Source organism: Agelaius tricolor, unplaced genomic scaffold (assembly GCF_023055355.1).
Source record: "Agelaius tricolor isolate 1412-34295 unplaced genomic scaffold, bAgeTri1.0.p SCAF_1, whole genome shotgun sequence".
Taxonomy (NCBI): Eukaryota; Metazoa; Chordata; class Aves; order Passeriformes; family Icteridae; genus Agelaius; species Agelaius tricolor.
The window spans coordinates 1177126-1197588 of record NW_027269261.1 but is presented as its reverse complement, the minus strand read 5'-3'; the positions used below and the strand labels follow the sequence as shown (position 1 = coordinate 1197588).

Here is a 20463-nt window from a genome sequence, read left to right as displayed (position 1 = left end):
TGGGGAAGAAAGCCTGAGAACTGCACCTTGCATCATTTGGTGCTAGGCCAGGTATTTTTAGGGACATATGGTTCACTGAATGAAATGTTTTCTGTGCTTGTGTTGTGGACTGTCTGATGAGGAATTCCACTGATTAATTTTCATGCTGTGTCTCACACCAGAGAAACCTTTGAATTTCTTCTGAGGCTAAATTTCTGTTATTTAACATACATTTCCTGTCACCTACAGAGAAAAAGCAGCATTTCTGTAAGATGTCAAAAAGCAACCACAAATAGAATTTTGGAATGGATCCCTCATGATCTTTATGCAAGATCTGAACAGCAAATCATTGCAGCAAAATTGCTTAAAAAAAAAAAGAAAAAACCAAACAAAAAAGCAGCTATGTTCTCTTCAAAGTATTTATTGCCTGACTTTTCATGTTTCATGTTCATGTCTGCCTTTCCTGTTCAGTGTTTTCACTAAATAGGAGCAGAACTGTAAAGGTGTGTGCATCTTCCAGAGCTGCAAATGTGATGTCTCCAGGTTCCTGTTCCGAGGTCATTCAACATTTGAGCACTTCAGCTCTCTTATCCATGAAATTAAGTTCATTTCCTATAATTTTAGCTGTCCAGCAGCTGCAGATTGAGCCCAGGGTAATCATGCAGACTCTTTTAATGGCAGCAGTAGCAGTGATCATGCAGCTCCTGGATTTTAAGTAGCTGTTTTTAGTGAAAGGAGGGTGACTCACAGCTTTGTTGGCTACCTGGGATTGACAGCGGTGTGAGCATGGAGCTGCAGGAGTGTCAAACAAAGCCTGAGGTGCTGTAGGGTGGATACAAATGGCATTGTAACAGCTTGGTGCACTTTGGTGGAGTACTTTAAAATTCATATTCTCCTCGTAGAACTTCAATAAAGAGACTGATTTAATCTGATAGTCACTAGGAGCACTTAGCTGCTGAACCCTTCTTCAGCTCACACAATGGTTGCACACAAAACTTGTGGTTTTATGTGTTTCTGTTTTGCAGAGCTGAACAAACACTGTATTATTTTATCAAAAACAATTACAAGCCTGTTAACAGCAAATAAAACCCGAGCTATTACACCCCAACAGTTAGGACAAAGGAAAATGAGCATATGTAGGCTGATTAAATGGTGTATATTTAATTTTCCTTTCAAGCAGAGAAAATGAGGGATGTCAGCTGCTGAAATTCACAGAAGACAGAATACAGTGAGAGCCACATGGGCTGAAACAATGATCCAGGAAAATCAAGGACGTAGGGGCTCTTAAAAGAAATGTGAAGAAAAAAAGAACTGAAATACAGCAGAGGAGGAATTTCTTGGGAGAAAGGAGAAAAAAATAGAAGAAACATCACCCTGAAAGCTTTAAATTGCTAATATTTACATCCATGGTACCGTAGGTGATGGTGTTATCTAAGAGGTACCATTTTCTCTCATAAAGTTAATTTCAGAATTGTAATCTTTTCACAAATGAAAAGTTTTTATGTTAAAAAGTAGTGATACAGAAAGACTCATGGAAAGAAAAGGTCCAGAGAGATTGAGAAAGACTTTCAGGTGAGCAACTGGCAGCCACTGTCAAAAATTAATCTTAAAAACTGTCTTCATTGGAAAAACTGTCTCAGGTGTGTGATACTTCTTCCCCATCTCCTTTTCTGCTGCTTTCTTCCCAGACAGCTGGGGAGTTAACAGAAAACATTTATTTTTCCCCTTAGGAAATACTTTTTTTTGTGTCTGAAAATATGGAGAGGCTTCTTGCTGCTTGGAAGTCCGAATATTTACAAAAAGGCTTGGAAATGGAAAAGCAAGTGACATTGTCTACATCATCCTGGAAATATCAAAGCCACTTACTAATTTTTTTTCTATTGCCTGAAGAATAATCAGTTTTTTCAGTATTTTGTGCCTCAGCAATAGAATTCTTCAAAGATTTTAAAGGCTTTTTTTCAGCTCCTCTTGAATCAGAGCTCTTGCAAAAATCTATACCCTTCTCTAAATTTCTTTCTTCTTAAGCCCACGTTAAAATGTCACACCTTGGCAAAAGAAATATGTCAGAAACAGACACATTAAAGCAAGGGGGAAAAAAAACCACTTCTTTTTTTTCTTAATAGGAAAATCTGTAGCGTAAAGAGGAATTGTAGATGTAATTGAAGTCCTTGAAAAAGCCAAAACAAACCCAAAGGGAAGTTTGTGGGCAGGGATTTCACCAGGGCTGCTCAGGTGCCTCAGGTCAGTGTCAGCATCACTGTTGTGCTCCCACCAGGGATGGGAGTTCCACCAGAAATTAGGGCATAAACTGCAGCCCATCAGCCTCATCCCTCAGCTCATTCCCCTCTCCTGCAGGGCTCCCACTGATGAGCATCACAGGAATCCCAAAGGAAGGGGCATCCTTTGGCTTCTTGGTGCCTTGGTTTAATACTGCCCAATTAATTCCTGCAGCTCCCAAGGGCATCCCATTACAGCAGCCCACAGCTATTGAACTCCTCCTGAATTCTGTGAGCATCTGCTTTTCTTTCCTGGCTTGGGAAGGGGGGACTTGGGAGGTTACACCCAGTGGGATTATTCACATTGTGCTCCCTGTGCACAGCTTCTGGAGGTGCCAGCAGAGCTCATCCCAAAGGCTCCTCTGCCCCCAAAGTCCTGAGCACAGCCCTTCCTGCCTCAGATCCAGCATCTCCTAAGTCTTCTTGCACACTGCTTCCATTGGTGGCATTAATTCGGGATTTGGAAGCTTTTTAAGCAACCTTCATAGAAACCTACTCAGAAAAACCTGTCCTATTTTGCTTTTATTTTTTCCCTTTTTTTCCTCCTTCTTTTGGGATAGTGGCCATTTTTGTTTTGTTGTGTTGTGTTTTGTTTGCTTTGTTTTGTTTTTAAGGCAAAATGGAATTTGCCTGACAGCTGATCTAATAAAATATGCTCTGCTCAGGTATTTGCTCCACTGCTGCTGCCACTTGATCTGAAGGGAAACAGCTCAGTGAACTGCTCTGAGCTTCAAGAGAATAGGAACTTGTTTTTCAGTGTTTGTTTTTGTACATCCTTGTCTGGGCAGGATCTGGCAGGAGGCCTCAAGAGAGGCAGCAGCAAGCTCATGTTGTTGTGTCCATGGAAGTGCGTTTTCCTTTCATTGTTTTTTTAAGGTGTGAGGTTCCAGCTTTCTGCTCCTCACAAAGTTAGCTGGGATCTGTTCCTTGTTTTTTAAGGTGTGAGGTTCCAGCTTTCTGCTCCTCACAAAGTTAGCTGGGATCTGTTCCTTGTTTTTTAAGGTGTGAGGTTCCAGCTTTCTGCTCCTCACAAAGTTAGCTGAGATCCATTCAGCTTCTCCTCCTGGTTCATGCAGGACATCCCTCTGGAGCAGCTCACTCATCCCCCAGGCAGGGGCTCTACTGAGGGCACTAAAAAATAAATAAGTTTCTTGTGCTTTTCTTTCCTTGTCCATCAAACGAAGCACAAACTTGCAGTTGCACTCCCAGGTTTCTGAAGGAAGGTGCAGAACTTCCATGTGAGGCACCAGGAGGGTCTGATCTGATCAAACCCCAGAACCCAAGGGGTGTGCAGGGAATGGAGCTCAGTCAGGTGCGGCCAGGTGACACCAAATAACTGGGAGAGCATCCTGTGGCTTGTGTGACACCCAATAACTGGGAGAGCATCTTGTGGCTTGTGTGACACCCAATAACTGGGAGAGCCATCCTGTGTGACACCCAATACCTGGGAGAGCATCCTGTGTGACACCCAATAACTGGGAGAGCCATCCTGTGTGACACCAGATAACTGGGAGAGCATCCTGTGTGACACCCAATAACTGGGAGAGCATCTTGTGGCTTGTGTGACACCCAATAACTGGGAGAGCCATCCTGTGTGACACCCAATAACTGGGAGAGCCATCCTGTGGATTACCCCAAACATCAGAAAGGCTGAGTGAGACCCAAAGAACAGAACCTAAAGAAATGCAAACAGCATTTACAAGGCAGGAAGAGGGAGAAGAGGGAGGAGGGTAGTATTAGATATTAGACCTGTCAGGAAGAGTGGAGCTTTTCCTTGGAAGGTGTCAGACAAATGCAGACCTTGGATGGCACTTTGCAGCTTTTTTGGGTCACAGCTCCCTTGACAGAAGATGTGGATATCAGCAGATGTGTTGTGCACAAACACAACTCCAAAGGGCAGCAGAAAAGTTCAGGTACCGAGGCAAGGACTCACCCAATACATGGAAATTTGATTTTATTTAGGGCTGGCAGGGAAAAGCAGTATCAGATCAGGGTATAACCCCTCTAAAAGTGCTAAATGATTAAACACATTAAGGGGTGTTTGAGAAAGGTTCTGATTTGAGAGCAGTAAGTTTATTTGTGTCAATTGCCTTAACTTTCTATCAACTTTCTATATTTTTTAAAATTTTCTCCATTGTAATTTAAATTTCTCCATTCCTTTGTATTAATAGTGAAAATCCCAGCAGTGGTAAGTTGGGGGCCTTTTGATTGTTTTTACAGTTTGATTGGGGTTTTTTGTGAGTTGTTTGTTTGTGGGGGTTTTTTTAATTTTGTTTAGTTGTGGTCTTTAATTTTTTTAAAAAATCCTTTTGAATCATGAGTCTGGTTGTGGCTCCTGTAGTATCTCCTCAGAGCTGCAGTTAGAGGTCTCAGAGGTCAGATTTTGGGGTAGATGATATCCACTGCAGCCTGAAAGTTTCTGTCTCAACAGTGAATTTCCTGCCATTCAGGAGATTTACACCTATTCAGCAGCCTGGTTTAAAAAACTGATGAGAAACTTGATAAGGCAGAAATAAATTTTCTGCTGGGAATCCTGCCCAGAAGGCTGCTCAGGCACACTTCCATTCACTGTGTGTTCTATTGGCACGGGTTGTTTTTCCTGGGAAGGTGTAAGGCTGTACTTTCATTCCATTTCCCAGTGTTGCATTTTCCAAACATCCTGTTGTTCCCTTCCTCCAGGAGATTAGCTATGAGTTGGGATGAAAACCAAAATCCAAGAGACATTTAAAGAATTTGCTGAGAATTTACTCCCTGTTGTTAGTTGTGCTTGCACAGAAAGGGGCAAATGCCACAAGCACCACCACCACGTATAACATTAAAACCAGATAGTGGTGCCAATATGAATTATCTCACAGAAATATCAAAGAAATATATTTGTTATAGTGTATATATATAAAGTGTAGGTTATTCTGAAAGGATAATCTACATTTTATATATATATATACACTATATATATAAGTGATTATTCTTTTATATATATGTATAAAAAGATAATCTTTTTCAAATAAGCCCACTGAGCAAATGAAACAAATCCTAGCCTATTTAACTGTCCTAAATGGTATGGAAAATATGGGAAAGGGGAAGCAAAGGTGCTTGGAGGATGTTGACCCCGTGTTGCTCACGCTCTGTAGTCTCAGGTAGGTGCCAGCTGTGCCACGTGGCCCTGGCTTGCTGCTATTTTGGGAAATCATTAATTGCAGCATTCAGGCTGACTCCAGGCACTATTGATCTCCCTATTTATAGCTCTGACCCATTACTCACCAGGCTTTATCTGCAGGGGTTTGTTTGCTTTGGGGGTGAGCTCACCTGGCTGGCAGGCAGGCCAGCCTGGGACGGTCCCATTCCACAGCCTGGGGAGATGCTCCAAAGCACTGCTGGGATCCAGCTGCTGAAACAAGGCAAGCTGAATAAAGCAGGGAATTGCAGAGAGCCTTGTGTCCACGCTGTGGCCAGCCACACACATCCCCACAGAACTGAAACTGGCACCTTCATACCCTCCCAAGGGTGCTGAATGTTCAGCAGCCCCAGGCACGTGGCTGTCACTGTGCTGGGGGGATGTTCACAGGGGTCCCAGGACCAGGGAAGAGATGAAAATCCTGACTCCATGTTTCAGAAGGCTGATTTATTATTGATATAATATTAATTAAATGATATTATATTAATTAATTATATTATATTAATTATATTAATTATATTATATTAATTATACCTTATGTTACATTATATTATATATTATACATTATATTACATTCTATTATATATATTATACATTTTATTACATTATATTGTATTTTATTATATATTATATCATACCATATTATATTACATTATACCTTATATTACATTATATTGTATATTATATCATATAATATCATTTAATATGATATAATAAAACTTACTAAAAGAACAGAAGAAAGGATTTCATCAGAAGACTTGCAAGGAATAGAAAGGAATGATAACAAAAGCTGGTGCCTCTGAGAGAGTCTGAGCCAGCTGACTGTGATTGGCCATTGATTAGAAACAACCAACATGCACCAATCAAAGATGCACCTGCTGCATTCCACAGCAGCAGATAATTATTGGTTTTCTTTGCCTCTGAGGCTTCTCAGCTTCTCAGGAGAAAAATCCTGGCAAAGGGACTTTTCAGACAATATCATGGCGACACTATAGGACACAAAGCAACACAAGTGCACACACGAGGTGAAAAAAGGGAAGTTTATTTTCTGACTCCAACATTTATAGTTTTCTAAGAGTGACAGTGGATTGGAGGGTGACAGTGCCACCTCTCCAGTGACACTGGACAAACCAACAGTCTATCAAATTTCTCTTCTTCCATAAAAGAATGTAATACAATAAGTTATTGACAGAAAGTATGTAAGAAAGCTCATTACAAGAATGTAAACATCAGAGGGATTAGAAAATCTTAAAAAATCAGGGCAACACGTTGCTCCTCATCACCTCTGGGTCATGGGAGACATTGGACATGGACATCTAGAGGGAAAAATTCTACAGCAACACTGCTAGGAGAGAGAGGCTGCTCTGGAGGGGGCTGGAATACAGCAATAAATAAATGGAGAGGTGTAGGTGGCATGGCAGCACCCCTCCAGCTGCCCGGGGAAACTGCAGCATTCCCAGCCTCCCAGCCAGGGTGAGGGAGCCTCTGAAGTGGCCAGGGGGAAGCAGTGCCAGGCTGGCAGCATTATTACCCAGGTGTGTTGTATGGTTTGAATTCCAGCAGGTGTAAATGCCTGAAGGGCACCGTGCCATTCTCTGTTGCAAGATCTCCTCCTGCTGTAAGCCAGGCTGGGGATGGCTCTGGTGGCTGCTCCAAGCAGCATCCCAGGGACACAGTCAGGCAGGGAAGGCCTTAACTCTGCTCATGTGAATGCAATGAGGTTTTGTGCTTCATCACCTCAGAGCTTATTCAGATGTGGAAGGATGAAGCACACATTTATTCTTCATGAAAATCATGCAAAGGGGGAAAAAAGACTTCTGCTGTGTTCACACTCTCAGTGAGGCAAGAGTGGCTGATCAGAATGTAAGAAAAATGAAACTCAGTAGATTTTAGAGAAGCAAAAGAGAGACAAGCTCCGTTTACAGAGGGCAGAAATGAAGACACTGAAAATCAGGATTTTTCACCTCTCTCATCACAAGAGATGTCCAGTTTTTGTCTCCTTATTTCCTTTTAAAGGATGGGGGGGGGGGGGGGGGGGGGGAACTCAGAACAGCAAGGTATTAATGCATCTTTATTAAAACCCAGTGTCAAACTGTTGTTTTGGGGAAGTGACATTTAGAATATTCTCATATTTGCAGAATATCCCTTTCCAAATTGCATCCATTATAACTATTTGTTTTCCCAAGGATGTATTGGAAGGGAGCCAACTGGAGGAAGTGTACCCTCAGTGCCATAATCTTATGTGCACAAAATATCTTTAATTCCCTTTTCAAAAAGCATTGGACTTTGTAACCCTTCAGAAATATTTTGGTCAAACCCTGGAGTTCATAGTTTTGCTCAGTCAAGTGCTCCACTGGGGATCCTTGGGAAGTTCAGCAGAGGGGGGAGCACAAAGTGTGGCCTGGAGTTTGTGCAGGAATTTTCCAGCCTCCTCTACTCTTTTCTGGACTCCCTTTCCCTGCCAAGCCTATTTACTTGACATCCCCCAGCTAAAATTTTATTTTTATCATTGGAAATTAACTGCTTGGGTAGTTTATACACATCAAAGTGGGGTTTGTTTTCCATTGCCTTTAAGGCTGTTTTATCCTTCAATTTGGAAAGCTTCTTATCTAGATGAAACAGCCTTAAATGGCTGGATTTAGTTCATTAAATTCTTGGATAACTGGGAGTCTGTCTGGCACTTAGCAAGTGAAATTAGGAAGAGAAGTGCTGATCCACCCTCTGAATGTAAGAAATTGAATTCTTTGCAAGCTGCCATGATTTGTATGAGGAGCTTTAAAAACAATTAATCATGGTTAAACTGCCAACTTTTTATCCTTTCTCAGCTCCTGTAAGTGCAGGTGAACCTCTTGGAATTGGGGAGAGGTGTTGGGTTTGTGCATTAGGGCAGAATTCCCGTTATCTCTTGGATTCTGTGCATCACCCGGTGTTGGTATCTAATCAAGGATCACGTGAACTTCTGGGGTGAAAAATATTCTTTGTTTTCTTGAGCTTTCCCAAAGTTTTGTGATTTCTGCTGTGGAAAAGAGCCAGCCATGGGTATCAGGGATGCAAAGGTGTTCAGTGAGAGCTGTCTGCTTTTTAAAGAGCAGCAGCTGCTGTCCCTGTGGCTTTCCCTGTGAACCATGAGGAAAACTGATGGAATTGGAGGAGTTTGAAGGACCAGGTTTGGTGCAGTTGTTTTAATGCTCTGTATGTGCAGATGTACAGGCAGCAATGTGTGTTTATTGAGTGAATTTTGGTTCTAGAACTCATGTGAATGATTCAGATGCCCAAAACTGCTCACTCAAAAGTTTGCATCTGGATTTTTTGGGACCATTTCCATCACTTTCTGCCTGCACTGATTTTCCCTCTTCCATGTCTTGGTATTCTCACGTTGTTTGGCTGTTCACAAATCTGTGATTTGTGACACTCAGGATTTTCTTCAGCACTGTTCTCCAAGTGATGTGTTGTGTTCTTCAGGCTCCATTTAAAACGGATCCAGCCACCCTTTTTATATTCCTTTCCCCAATTAGTTCTCAAAACCATGGAATGCAAAACCAATGCCTTAAAATAGGTTTTAAATATTAAAATAATGTCCATGGCATCCCCTGAAGAATTGCTCTGTGCAGCTGCTGGCCAGAGACATCAGCGCTTGATGTCCTTCTCCTAGCAGAGACTGAACATGGTTCCTGTACTTCCTCAGGTGGTGAAATTATTCTGTCATTAAACCACCCAAATCCAGTGTCTGCATTTATTCACTGTTGTCTCTCCCTCCTCAGCCAGCAAAACATATTTGTGGTTCTTACTCTTGTTCCTTGTAGATTTTACTTCTTTTTGTTCCTTCAGTAGTCATGTTGACTTGTAAGCCAGGAGCCTATTTCTACTTGTTTTTTGGGTTTTTTTCTGTTAGATACTTATTTTAAAAGTTAAAATGTATTTAGAGAAAATCCTCCTCTCTGGAGTAGATAGAAACTGACCAAGTTGTAAAAAGGACTCTTAATTTGATTTTTATTATACATTACTCTTTCTCTATTAACTTTGCCATCTGAGGCAGTGGCATCTGCTGTATGATTTTGCCATGTGGTTTTTAGCTGATTTTATGGATTTGCAGAGTCAAATCCCTTGGCTTTGTGCTGCCCTGGCTCCAATTCCCACCGAGCTGGGTTGTCACCAGGAGCCAGGACAGCTCCATCAAGACCTGCAGGGAATTAGTTCACCTGTGTGGGCTAATTTGGCATCAATTTGTAGGTGTCAAATGTCTGCATGTATTTCTGCTTCTGCACTGAGGTGCAGGGAAGGCTTTGTGACCCAGGACAGTGCAGGACAACTCATCATTAGCCATCAATAATTAATCAGATGTGCCATTAAGAGCCTGTGCTGAGCTCACAGGATGAGTGTTTGCTGCAGCCCAAGAAGGAAACAATTTCCACTTCTGTTGCATCATCATTGAAATTGTTTATTTTTCTTTCCTGTGCTGCAAATGAGTTTCCTAGAATTAAATACTTTAAGGTAATGGGAGCAGTGAGTGTTTACAATAATTAAAATCAGGTAAATTGAAACCTTTAGCATTAAGCATCCCACGTGACTTTGTGATTGAAAAAAATGACACCGAAATGTGTCTCTGAGACAGGTAAGAGTGAACAAAGTATTGCTGGCATGGCACACAGGCTTTCTTTCTTGTTTTTTTTTATTTATTTATTTTCCTCTGCTGCTGAGTGTCTGAAATGTTGCAATAATGAGCATCTCGTTAGTCAGATGTTTTCAGTCCTGGCTCTCTGGGTTTCATCCGTTCTGTCTGTGTGGGGTGGGGAGTTGGTGCAGGCAGCATTTCAGACCGTCTGCATGGACACATTTCCACCAGCTAAAAACCAAAATAATGCATTCAGGTGCAAGGGGTTGTCCTGCAGCCCTGGGGGAGCACTCCAGAGCAGCGTGGGGGATTCCCACAGTGCCTCTCATCCAGCTCAGATTTTGACAAATGCAGATAAATGAGGAGCTGATTGTGCCTCAGCCTCTGAAGTAACACTATTAAAATAACTCTACCCGGCAATTCCAATTGGGAAGAACAATGCTTGTGAGATTTATAGATAAGTGAAAATGAAGCTGCTGTTCCAGCTATTCCTGCCCTTAGGGGCTGTGCAAGTTGCTGTAGAAATCATTTCATTTAAAGACTTTTTATAGGTTTTGCAATAGTCTCATACAGACCAAAGAAAACGAGTTCATAAAAGTGACATGGAAATGAGATGAGTTGCTTTTCTCCACTGTCTTTTCATCTCTTCCTTTAAAATTAAATTGAAGAAAAACTCGTGGAATTTGGAGGAAGGAAAAGCAGGGAAAGGAAGTGTGTGTGTTTAAAGGTCATCTTTAAGATAATGAGCCATCTGCAGCTGATAAAAATTGGTAAAAAATGTTCATGAGTTAGAGAACACCTAGAGGAAGGTTGTGAGTGGTTGTAGCTGCTCAGTATTTCACCTTTTTCGAGTTGGCATCAATAAAAATTGAGATTTACACTGTGATAAGTAAAGCTTTTTCATGTTAATCACAACCACATCCAAAAGCACTGAAAAACACCACATTTGGTCTGATTTTACTTAGATGGTTTATACTGTCACTTGTTTTTTGTTGAACACACAGTCTTGCAAACAATCTAAAACTCAAATACCACGAGCCTGGAAAAAAAAATCTTGAGAAATATGAGCGTTAGGATGGAAAATGAAAATAAAATCCAGGCTGAATATTTGCTTCATGTTCTGTCATGAGAGACCCAGGGAAGCTGGATTGGGATCACTGGAACTGTGAGAAAAGTCAGGAAAAGAGGAATGAGGTGGCCCTGGTTTTCTCCCTGGGCTTTTCCTCAGCATGTGCAATTAATTCACTTTGTATTTCAGATAAAATCCTGGTTTTACTGTGTATGCCATAGATATCCTGTGGGCATCTCTCTCCCTTTTCCCCAGAAATCCATCGGATTTTGTCCTCTCAGTAGTATCCTCACCAAAACTGGCACTGAATTACCGCCAGTGAATTGGTAGTGCTGTCCCCAGTAAGGTTCTGCAGCACATCTGGTACAGAAATGATGGTGTCAGTGCAGCTCCCAGGCCTGGGAGCTTCCAAAGGATGATTCTGTCCTGCTGCTGGGGTGGCTGACACAGGACTGGCAGGTTTTCTCGGGGGATGTCCCTAAGTGTTATAAAAATACTGATTTATCACATTGGATGCTTTTAAATAACCTGTGTCTTGCAACACAGGTGTTGTAGAAAGCCAGCATGAATTCATCCTGCATTTTCAGGGCTCGCAGTTAGAATTCTATTTGAAATGTCTGTTGGCACAGTCCTCTCTTTTCCGAAGTTCCTTTCTACAGGCAGAGATTGGCTTCCCTCTTATTCCTTTGCCAAAGAAAAATAGGGATTAAGCTGGCACGTGCTCCCTCTTCCTCAAAAGCTGTACATCACAGGAAAAGAAGTATCTTCACTCTTTTCATAGCCTGGTCCTGGTAAACTTGATGTATTGATGTTGTTACTTGAAGCATGGAATTGGATCAAGCTATTTTGGGAGAACCAGCCATTGTTCTGGACCAGGTGTTCATAGGGAAGGTTGATCAGCATTGAGTGTTTGAGGTGTGATTTATGGCACCCTGTCCTCCCTGATAACATCTGTGGGAAGAACAACCCTGGGATTTTAGTTGCATCTGAGGTATTTGGGATTGCTGCACGTACCAGATCTGCAGGAGTCAGTGCATGCCTTGGATCTCCTTCCCTAGGGACTGACTAAAGCATTTCTGACTCCTTTTACCTCATGCTGTGTCATATGCTGTCAGAAATATCCCACTGTATTAACTGAGCAGATGGTCCAATTGAGACCAGTTTAGATGAGTGAGATTATTTTTTAAAGAACCTCCCTCTTGTTTTGTGCACACTGACTTGGTTTGCACAGAAATGATGTCTGGATGACTTGGGTGTTTAAACAAGATCCTGGCTCTGTTTCTGTGCATAGGTAGCTATGGTGATAGCACACCAAATTTGGAACCCATTCTGAAACCTAAGAAAGGAGGAGAAATTTATTTGAAAATATTTTGGTTCTATCTTGATCTGATACTCTTTTGTGAAATGTGTGAAGACATTATTTGTGCTGAAACCATACTGCAGTATTTGTTAGGCTAAATAGATTTCTGGTTTAATGACAATGACTTTGGTGAGGATAACTTGATACACATAAATCCATTTAGCTATCAAACTTCCTGTGTATTGTGTGCCATCAAAGAGAGTTTGGAGAGCACTGTTTTGAATATCTTTGATATCTTAATTGGAGTCTATTCATTTCACGTGGCTGTCAGTGAGACAGCCAGACAAAATCCTGTCAGTGAGTTCTGCAGATGTGATTCCCATGTTGGACATTCCCCTTAATCACTGAGAGGCATTGCTGGGAGATAAACTTGAGAGTTCTGACTTTGCTCTCAGCCAAGGGGGCAGAGAAGAAGATTTCTCTGAAGGATGAGTCTGTCCATGCACTTGATGGGAAGCTCTTAGTGGTGTGTGGCACAAAGGGAATGGAACCAGCTGGGAGGTCTGTGTGGGGATTTTGAGCAGTGAATTTCAGCCAGCTGAAAAGGACATTTTGTTCCTGGGGGTCAGGCTGGTGCACACACCAAGATGAGAAGCAGCTCTTAGGTGTCATCATGGAGCTGAGAAGCCTGGCAGAGCAGAGCTGTGTGCTTCAGGTGCCACAGGTGGCACAAAGGAAATTTGGGAGCCTTAGAAAGCAATTCCTGCCTTTAGCTGGGGTTCTGTGCTGGGCAGCTGGCACTGAGGAGTGGGGCTGGGTCACTCAGCAGAGCTGGGGCTTGGCAACCCTCAGCCAGCCACAGGGGTAAGGGCTGTGATTTTAGGAGTCACTTATTATTTCCTGTTTCACTGGCCCTAAACCAGCAACTTACCTGGTGCTTTAAGTGTTAAGAGCTGGTATTTTGAAATCTGGGTCAAATATATGAGATGTCCATGCTATCTATATATAAGCATGTATATACATTTTTGTTGATAAACACTCTGTGATAAGGAATTCTTGAAGACAAGACATTGTTCTATTTGTAGAAAATCTGTGGGAGTTCTGCCTTCAATGGAGTCACAATAGAAAGCCCTAATTTAGGAAGGTTCTTTGTTTAATTCAAGCCTCAAACTCCAGTGTTTCCTGGAAAACTCTTTGCATATGTAGCCAGCTTCTTTCCTCCCCTATATTCCCTCTTCTGGGAGACATATTGAGCTAGAAAAATATAAATGCACTTTTGAGTGCTTGGAAATCTAAATTTGATGAGCAGAAAATGAAGATGAAAATTGGTGCCATTTTTGTTTCAAGTCTCTCCTGAAGTTATCAGGACATAAATGCAATGATTTGGGATTGTGATAGTTACAGGTAGTAATGCAGACCGTGATAGTTGCAGGAATTCTGGAGTATTCTATATCTCTGTGAAATAGTTTTGAGAGTTTTTTGCATTGTAAATTAATGTCTTCACCAAAAATTCCCAATATTTAGTTGCATGCCTGTTCCAGCAACCCAAGAAGTTGTGATTGTCTGGATAATCACCTGTCTTGGCCATCACATTATCTGTAACCATCCAACCCAGGACAGCCTTTAGAATTCCCTTTCCTTTTCAAAGGGATCAGAAGCTGCTCTCTGAGATGGTGCTGCTGATGCCTTGGCAAGGCTGCCCAGGAGCAGAGGCTGGATGGAGTTACAGAATAAAGCAGGGATTTATTCAAAGCATCTCCTCCATGGATGCACCTTGGGCTGCACCCCAGGTGAACCCAAAATGGTCCCAAAATCCACGACTGGTTATGGGGTCTCTCACTTTGATCAGTTCTGCTCCATTTGCATCTTGGAGTTCATCCAATTCCAGCTCCAGCCCATGCAGTCCCATCCTTCTTATTTTTCTCCAGCCCACGGTGTTTGTGCTCTTGGGCCTGAGATTTGGATCATTTGTCCTTGGTCCCCAGCTGGAGCAGGAATTGTTTTGTCTCCCTGCTCTGTGCACAGAGCTCACCCTCTCCTAACATGAAGCTCAGAACTGCACACCAAAACAGCCCAGAATGTGAAAAATATAAAAACTAAACCTGAGGCACCACTGCAGCTTTGGGAGGCATCAGTGAGCAGAGGGGTCTGAGTGTTGGAATCAGCATTTGGGTGCCACAGGACCTCGTGGCAGCCTTTTATAACCATACATGAAGAACCAGAGCATTTCCACAGGCAGATGGTGTGCTGCAGGTTTGCAGAAGAAAAAAACAGTTTAAGGAGCTGGTGATACTAATAAGAGATGTTATGGCATTTGCTGTGCTGTGCAGAGCACACACTAATTGGGATTTCAGGGTTAGGACCTACATTTTAATAACACCAATCACAGTGGCAAGCAGGGATTGTAATGTGGCTGAGCTGCCTCTCTAAGTTTGTGTTATTCTTATGATTTCCAGTGAAAAGGAAATAGAGCAGGAGACAGTTAGGGAAGTCTGATTGAAATCTATTTTTATCCATCTGTCTACAGGACCCTGGTTTCTAACAAAAAGTCATTATTTTGCATTTGTTCATGAAAATGGTAGGACTTCCATAAGCTTTTTTCTAAATTTATGTTTCTGGTTAATTTTTTTCTCTATTCTCTCTTTATTTCCCATTGGTTTAAGGTATATTTTCTTTGATAAGTTTCCCAAGACAGCAGAACCAAATAGGGAAGATTTTTTTTCCAAAGATTTTTTCCAATCCTCTGACCAACCTTAGCCTCAATTTGACATGACTAATGTGATTTTTGATAGATTCTAAAGCTCTCTGTGCTGCCAACACCATCCTTATCACCTCCTCCACATTTGCCTCCACACAAATTTCATCTCCTTCTGGGAATTTAAGCTGCACTGTCCCATCCAAACACTGATTTTCCTGACCTATTTCTGGGGCAGCCTTCAGGTACTTAGAGTCCTTGAGCTGAAGCTCCTACCAGACTCCAGTGGAAGGGGAAAACCAAGCTGAGCCCTTTTGACTGCAAGAAGCAAAAGGAAACATCAAAGACTTAAAATATTGAGCTACAAAGGGAACTTGGATGAGTTATGTGGGTATTGCCAATGGCTGCTGTTCATTGGCCATCCCATGGGTGGGTTCCCAAACTTCAGATGTTCCAAAAGTTGCTGTAATCAGTATTAAATATGTGTAATTCTTCTGAATGTCCATCAAAGAGCTCAGCATATTGCTAATTAGGCCCCAGTTTAGCAAAGAGTTTATCCCAAAACCAATCTGTCCACTCGTGAGCCAGTGCATGAAACACAACCCCAACCAGCAAGCAGGCTTGGCAGTGTCATTCCCCAAAATGGAATCACCAAAATCAATCCCATTTACATGAAAGAAGCTAAATTTGGTCTTGCTGCTTGGTCTGTTTTTTTCCCCATGTGCTTTCCTGCCATCTCCACGGGAAAACCTGCTGACATTTTCAAAAGGGCTTTGATTCATAGAGCACCGAGAGCCTTCAAGATGTTGGTAAAGGATATTTTGCTCATCTCCTTAGCAGTGCCTGCAGCAAAGGGGGTAACAAGAGAGCTGAGGAATGAGGAACGAACGTGGGAGCTGGCAGTAGGGTTTGGTGTGTGAGAACCTCAGATCCTAGCACTAATTAGCACCTAGATGATCAGCTAAGGGTGAGGTTGTCACTGACAAGGGCATCCGTCACCCCTGAAGGGCAAATACACCCATGGCAGGGGTCAGCATGGCTGTGAGTCGTGTAAGCATCAAAATTATTCTCTTGCACTGAAATTAAACATAGAAAATTAAAAAAAGCTAAAAAACAGCTATTAAAATATGTCTTTGGGGTCTGTGGGGCCCCCAGCAGGCTGCACTGAGACAGCCCAGGACTTGTGGTGTATTCCTTTTATGAACAGCTGCTGGGTGGTGCTGGACAGTGCACTGCTGTAATGGACTGTGTGCTTCCAACTTTGCTAAACGAGCCTTAAACACAGCAGAGAAATTCACATTTCAGCCATTCAAACACAGCAGCCCAAAGACAATGGTCTGTCTAACTGCTTGCTTGGAAAACCTGGCAAAAAACCCCTTGGGTTTGGGAAACCAAATCCACACTCACATTGCTTGATTTGCAACTAATTTCCGCTTCTGAAAAACCGAGCCAGTGCCAGATAACTTTGCTTTGGATGAATTTCCTTGGAAAAAGCATCTCATTGCAAATATGTTTCTTGCTTTATTCTGTGGCTGGTGCATGTCTTGGTCCAAGTGGAGTGTGATTCACCCCTGAGACATCCTTGGCCAGGTGTAAATACAGAAGAAGGGGGTTCTGCCCTCTCCTTTTGGTGCTGCCGCTGCAGTCCATGATCCAGAGTGGAGCTGTGAGCAGGAGGCACAGCCAGGGAGAGGGAGGGAGCAGTGCCAGTGGTGGGGAAGGAGGAAAGCAGAGAGACAATCCCCTTCTGTCTGAGCCCAGGAAGAATGATGCTGTTCCCAGACAGGCCCTTGAGCAGAGGCATTTATCTGTCTGATTTGGGGTTGGAATGGAAAGGAGATGGATTCTCATCTCCCAGAGACATAAAACAAAGCTTTGAAACATCCAGCCTGTAAATAAAAGAGAAAGGAACCCATCAAGTAATGCACCATGACTGACTTAGCAACTGCAGGGCATTTCTCTAGCTCTTCTCCCAGATCTAAATGATACCATTTCTTTGTCTTTCTGCTTTGAATGCTCTGAAATCTCTGAAACACAACTACTATTTCTGAATCCCCCTCCTGTGTTTCTCTCCTGTGAAAGGCTGTGATTAACTTGTTTACCCACGAAACCATCTTTGTCTGGGAGCACAATGATATTCACCATTTACAGAGCCCTTAAATAGGATCGTTCTGTCTGTTCTCCTGTAACACTTGGCATCATACCAGTATTTAAAGAGGCTCAGCACTTATGATAGACAGCCTTGTACTTTCTTTTCAGTTTCTACCTCATGCTCCAAAAATGTTTTCCTAAATCTGGTGAAGTGTTTGGTGAACACACACACAGCTCCATTGCCTCCAAGAAGGTGTGATACCAATCAGGAGATGCCCTTTGGATTGATGTCTTGTTGGTACAGGATTTCCTGCAAGATCCATGAAAAATGGCCTTTTTTAATCACCTTAACCTTGTTATTTTAAATTTAATTGGTATCAGTTGGTGGAAATGTAGATACTTATTCCAAAAGTTAGGAAATATTAAGAATACCACAAACTGAACGTATGCAGGCAGTGCAGGGAGAAGGTTCATGGGAGAGTGAAATTCAAAGTGCAGTGCATTTATTGTGTCAGTTTTGAAATAACTTGATCTCTGCACAGCATCTGCCATCCCACAGGGATTCTCTTGCTAGCCAGTTTTTAGTTTTTGTAGGAGACTGAGCACTCTTGCCTTCTAGGAAAGCTGAGCTTTCCCATTATCCAGGCCCTTTGCAAAGGGCTGAATCCAGTCATGCAGGGCAGCTTTTCATCTGTCTTCATAAACTTCACCACGAGGCCAGGGACCCGTTTTCCTCATTTCAAACACACTGAGTGCGTTTCTTGGAAATGGAGCAGCCTCACAGACATGAGCAGAGGCACCAAATAACCTGAGGTTTTTACTCACATTTAGGTTGCCAGTGCAGCTGAGGTTCAGGCTATTAATAGCTGATAAAAATCCTTGAATTTAGCTTTCCTTCACAGAAGTGTTGGGTGGTGGCTGCTCTGGCAGGCTGGAACAAGGTGCCCACGGAAGGGGCTGAGTCACCATCCCTGGAGGGCTTTACCAGACGTGTGTGGAGGTGGCATTTGGGGATATGGGTTAGGGGTGGCTTTGGCAGTGCAGGGGGAACAGCTGGACTTGATGCTCTTAAAGGTCTTTTCCAACCTAGATGAGTCTATGATTCTGGATTGGATACAAACTGGGGGGGAAAGGCTAAAAGATAAATCTAAATGGAGTATAACTAATAATTTCAATAATACATGACCTGTTGAACATGAAGAAGAAAGAGGAGAGAAACACCAAAATCCCATTACTCATTTCATAGAGTTTAAGAAAGTTAATTCCAGAAGTCTTCTTAATTCCCTAGGAAAAACTTAAGTTCTCATTTTCAGTTTTATCTAAAATCCATTAAAATCACTGCTGAGGACAGTAGCCTTTGGACAGATTGTGTTGTTTTGACAGTTTGTGTTTGCTTGACTTCTGCAGCAAAATGACTGAAAACAGGACTGTGCAGCCATCAGCTGGACAGCTCTGAGTGTGCACAGCACCAATACAGAGCTCAGAGCTTTGGAGGATTTACAGCAATGATTTCCTTTTTATTCTGGGCTAATAACTTCAACTATTGAATGAGTCATTAGCCGGATCAGAACCAAGAGGCCAACGTGTTTAAAACGTTCAGAATGACCCAGGCTTCCCAAGTGGGAGTGTTTGCAGTTTTTGCACCTCTCTCAGTGCAGTGTATGTGCAGCAGTTTTTAACCCTTTGGTGGCTGTTCCCCTGCAGGACCCGAAGCTGCGGGAGCTGCTGGACGCCGGGAACGCGGGAGGCCGGCTGGAAAACAGGATGATCACCGTGGTGTATGGGCCAGACTTGGTCAACATCTCCTACCTGAACCTGGTGGCATTCCAGGATGACATTGCAAAGGTAACACACCTGCCAGAAGGAGCTCTGTCATAGCCAGTTCAGGCTTTGGGGTAGGGCTACCTCAGCTGAAAGTGGGAGCTGCTGTGAGATGAAGCACAGTTCTGTTCTGGAGCTGGGCCACTCAGTTCCCAAGAAGAAATGTGCAAGCTTTTTCTGGTTTGTGGTTGTTTTTTTTTTTTTTTTTTTTTTTCCCAAGGAGTTTATTCAGCAAGATTTATGCCCCTGCTAAGTGTGCTCGTGTTCAGAACGTTGCTTGTAAAGCCCAAATAATCACAGTAAAAAGAGTGTTACACACAAATTTTAGCTCAGGAATGAGATGTTACACTGTGGCTCCCCAAACACACATCAATGTTTCAGTAGCAGCATCACATTTTGCCTGCTGAGAGCCCTTGATAAGGCTTGTTGTCAATATCATTTTCTTAGAAAAGTATTTTTTTCTGTGCAGGTCCATCAGTTTCCTCTGTCCAACCCACAACATAAAATTACACTTAGCACATTTGTGTTTGGGTTTGTTCCTCCTTTTTCCAATTTCTCTACAATTCAATTCTGTTTAATAAACTGGGAAATTTTGCTTTATCTGTTTCCAGCAGACATCCCAAAGCTTCTCCTCTCTCCCCTTGCACTCATGTGGGCACGCTCTGCTCCCAGCCTCCAGCCATCCAGGCACAGAACACTTTCCACAGGGCATTTTTGCATCCTGGCCTTCACCAGATTGTGTGAAAAGAGCTTCTCTGCAGCCTGCTGGGATTTAACAACAGCAAGGGATTATTTTAACACCTCACAGGCCACGAGGATTGTTAGGCCAGGTGCAAAAAGGTCATAGGATGAAAGCCTTCAGCAAGGAGGGGACATTTCTGCTTGCCAAATCCCCATTTCTGCTAATCTTCTTTAGCCAATTGGCAAAACCACGAGTTCCAGTTCTTTTAGACATAGAAGAATAGAGATAGAGGAGTTTGTGGGAGTTTGTGGTGGTCCATGAAGAGCTGAGAGGGAAGTGCTGTTCTTAGGCTTGAAAATGCAAGGGTGAGCAATGTTAACACTGCAGAAATGAAAGCAATTCAAATAACTCTTCAGGAGAGAAAAAGGAGCTACGCTGATGAAGGAAAATGAAAAGGAATGCTAAAGCTTTACCAGCAGAAATTGCTGTCCCTTATCAAGGAGCAGGGAAAATCACCCAAATCAGAAGACATCATTATGTCCTTCTTTTTCACTTTCCTGTCTAGCCAGCAGTCAGTGAGTCCTAATCTATTTGCTAAAACAGCACAGAAATGGGTGTTTTAGGGCTATTTTCTGTTTGATAATGGAATCCTAAAGTGGATAAAATCATATTTTGTAAAAGCTTGGCTGCTCTAAATCTTGAGTAACTCTCACCATCCGAGTAATTAAGAATCTGAGTCTTCCTTTTTATTTGGAAATGCAGT

General features: G+C 42.5%; 1 protein-coding gene across 4 annotated transcripts in view; it reads left to right on the top strand.

Annotated features, from left to right (window-relative positions):
- Positions 1–20463, top strand: part of PLCB1 (phospholipase C beta 1) — a 327045-nt gene that overhangs the window by 177307 nt on the left and 129275 nt on the right. For all 4 annotated transcript variants that reach the window (XM_071439887.1, XM_071439801.1, XM_071440055.1 and 1 more), the window contains exon 4: positions 18902–19042. In XM_071439887.1, coding sequence (XP_071295988.1) covers positions 18902–19042 — 141 coding nt within the window. The remainder of the gene's footprint in view (positions 1–18901; positions 19043–20463) is intronic.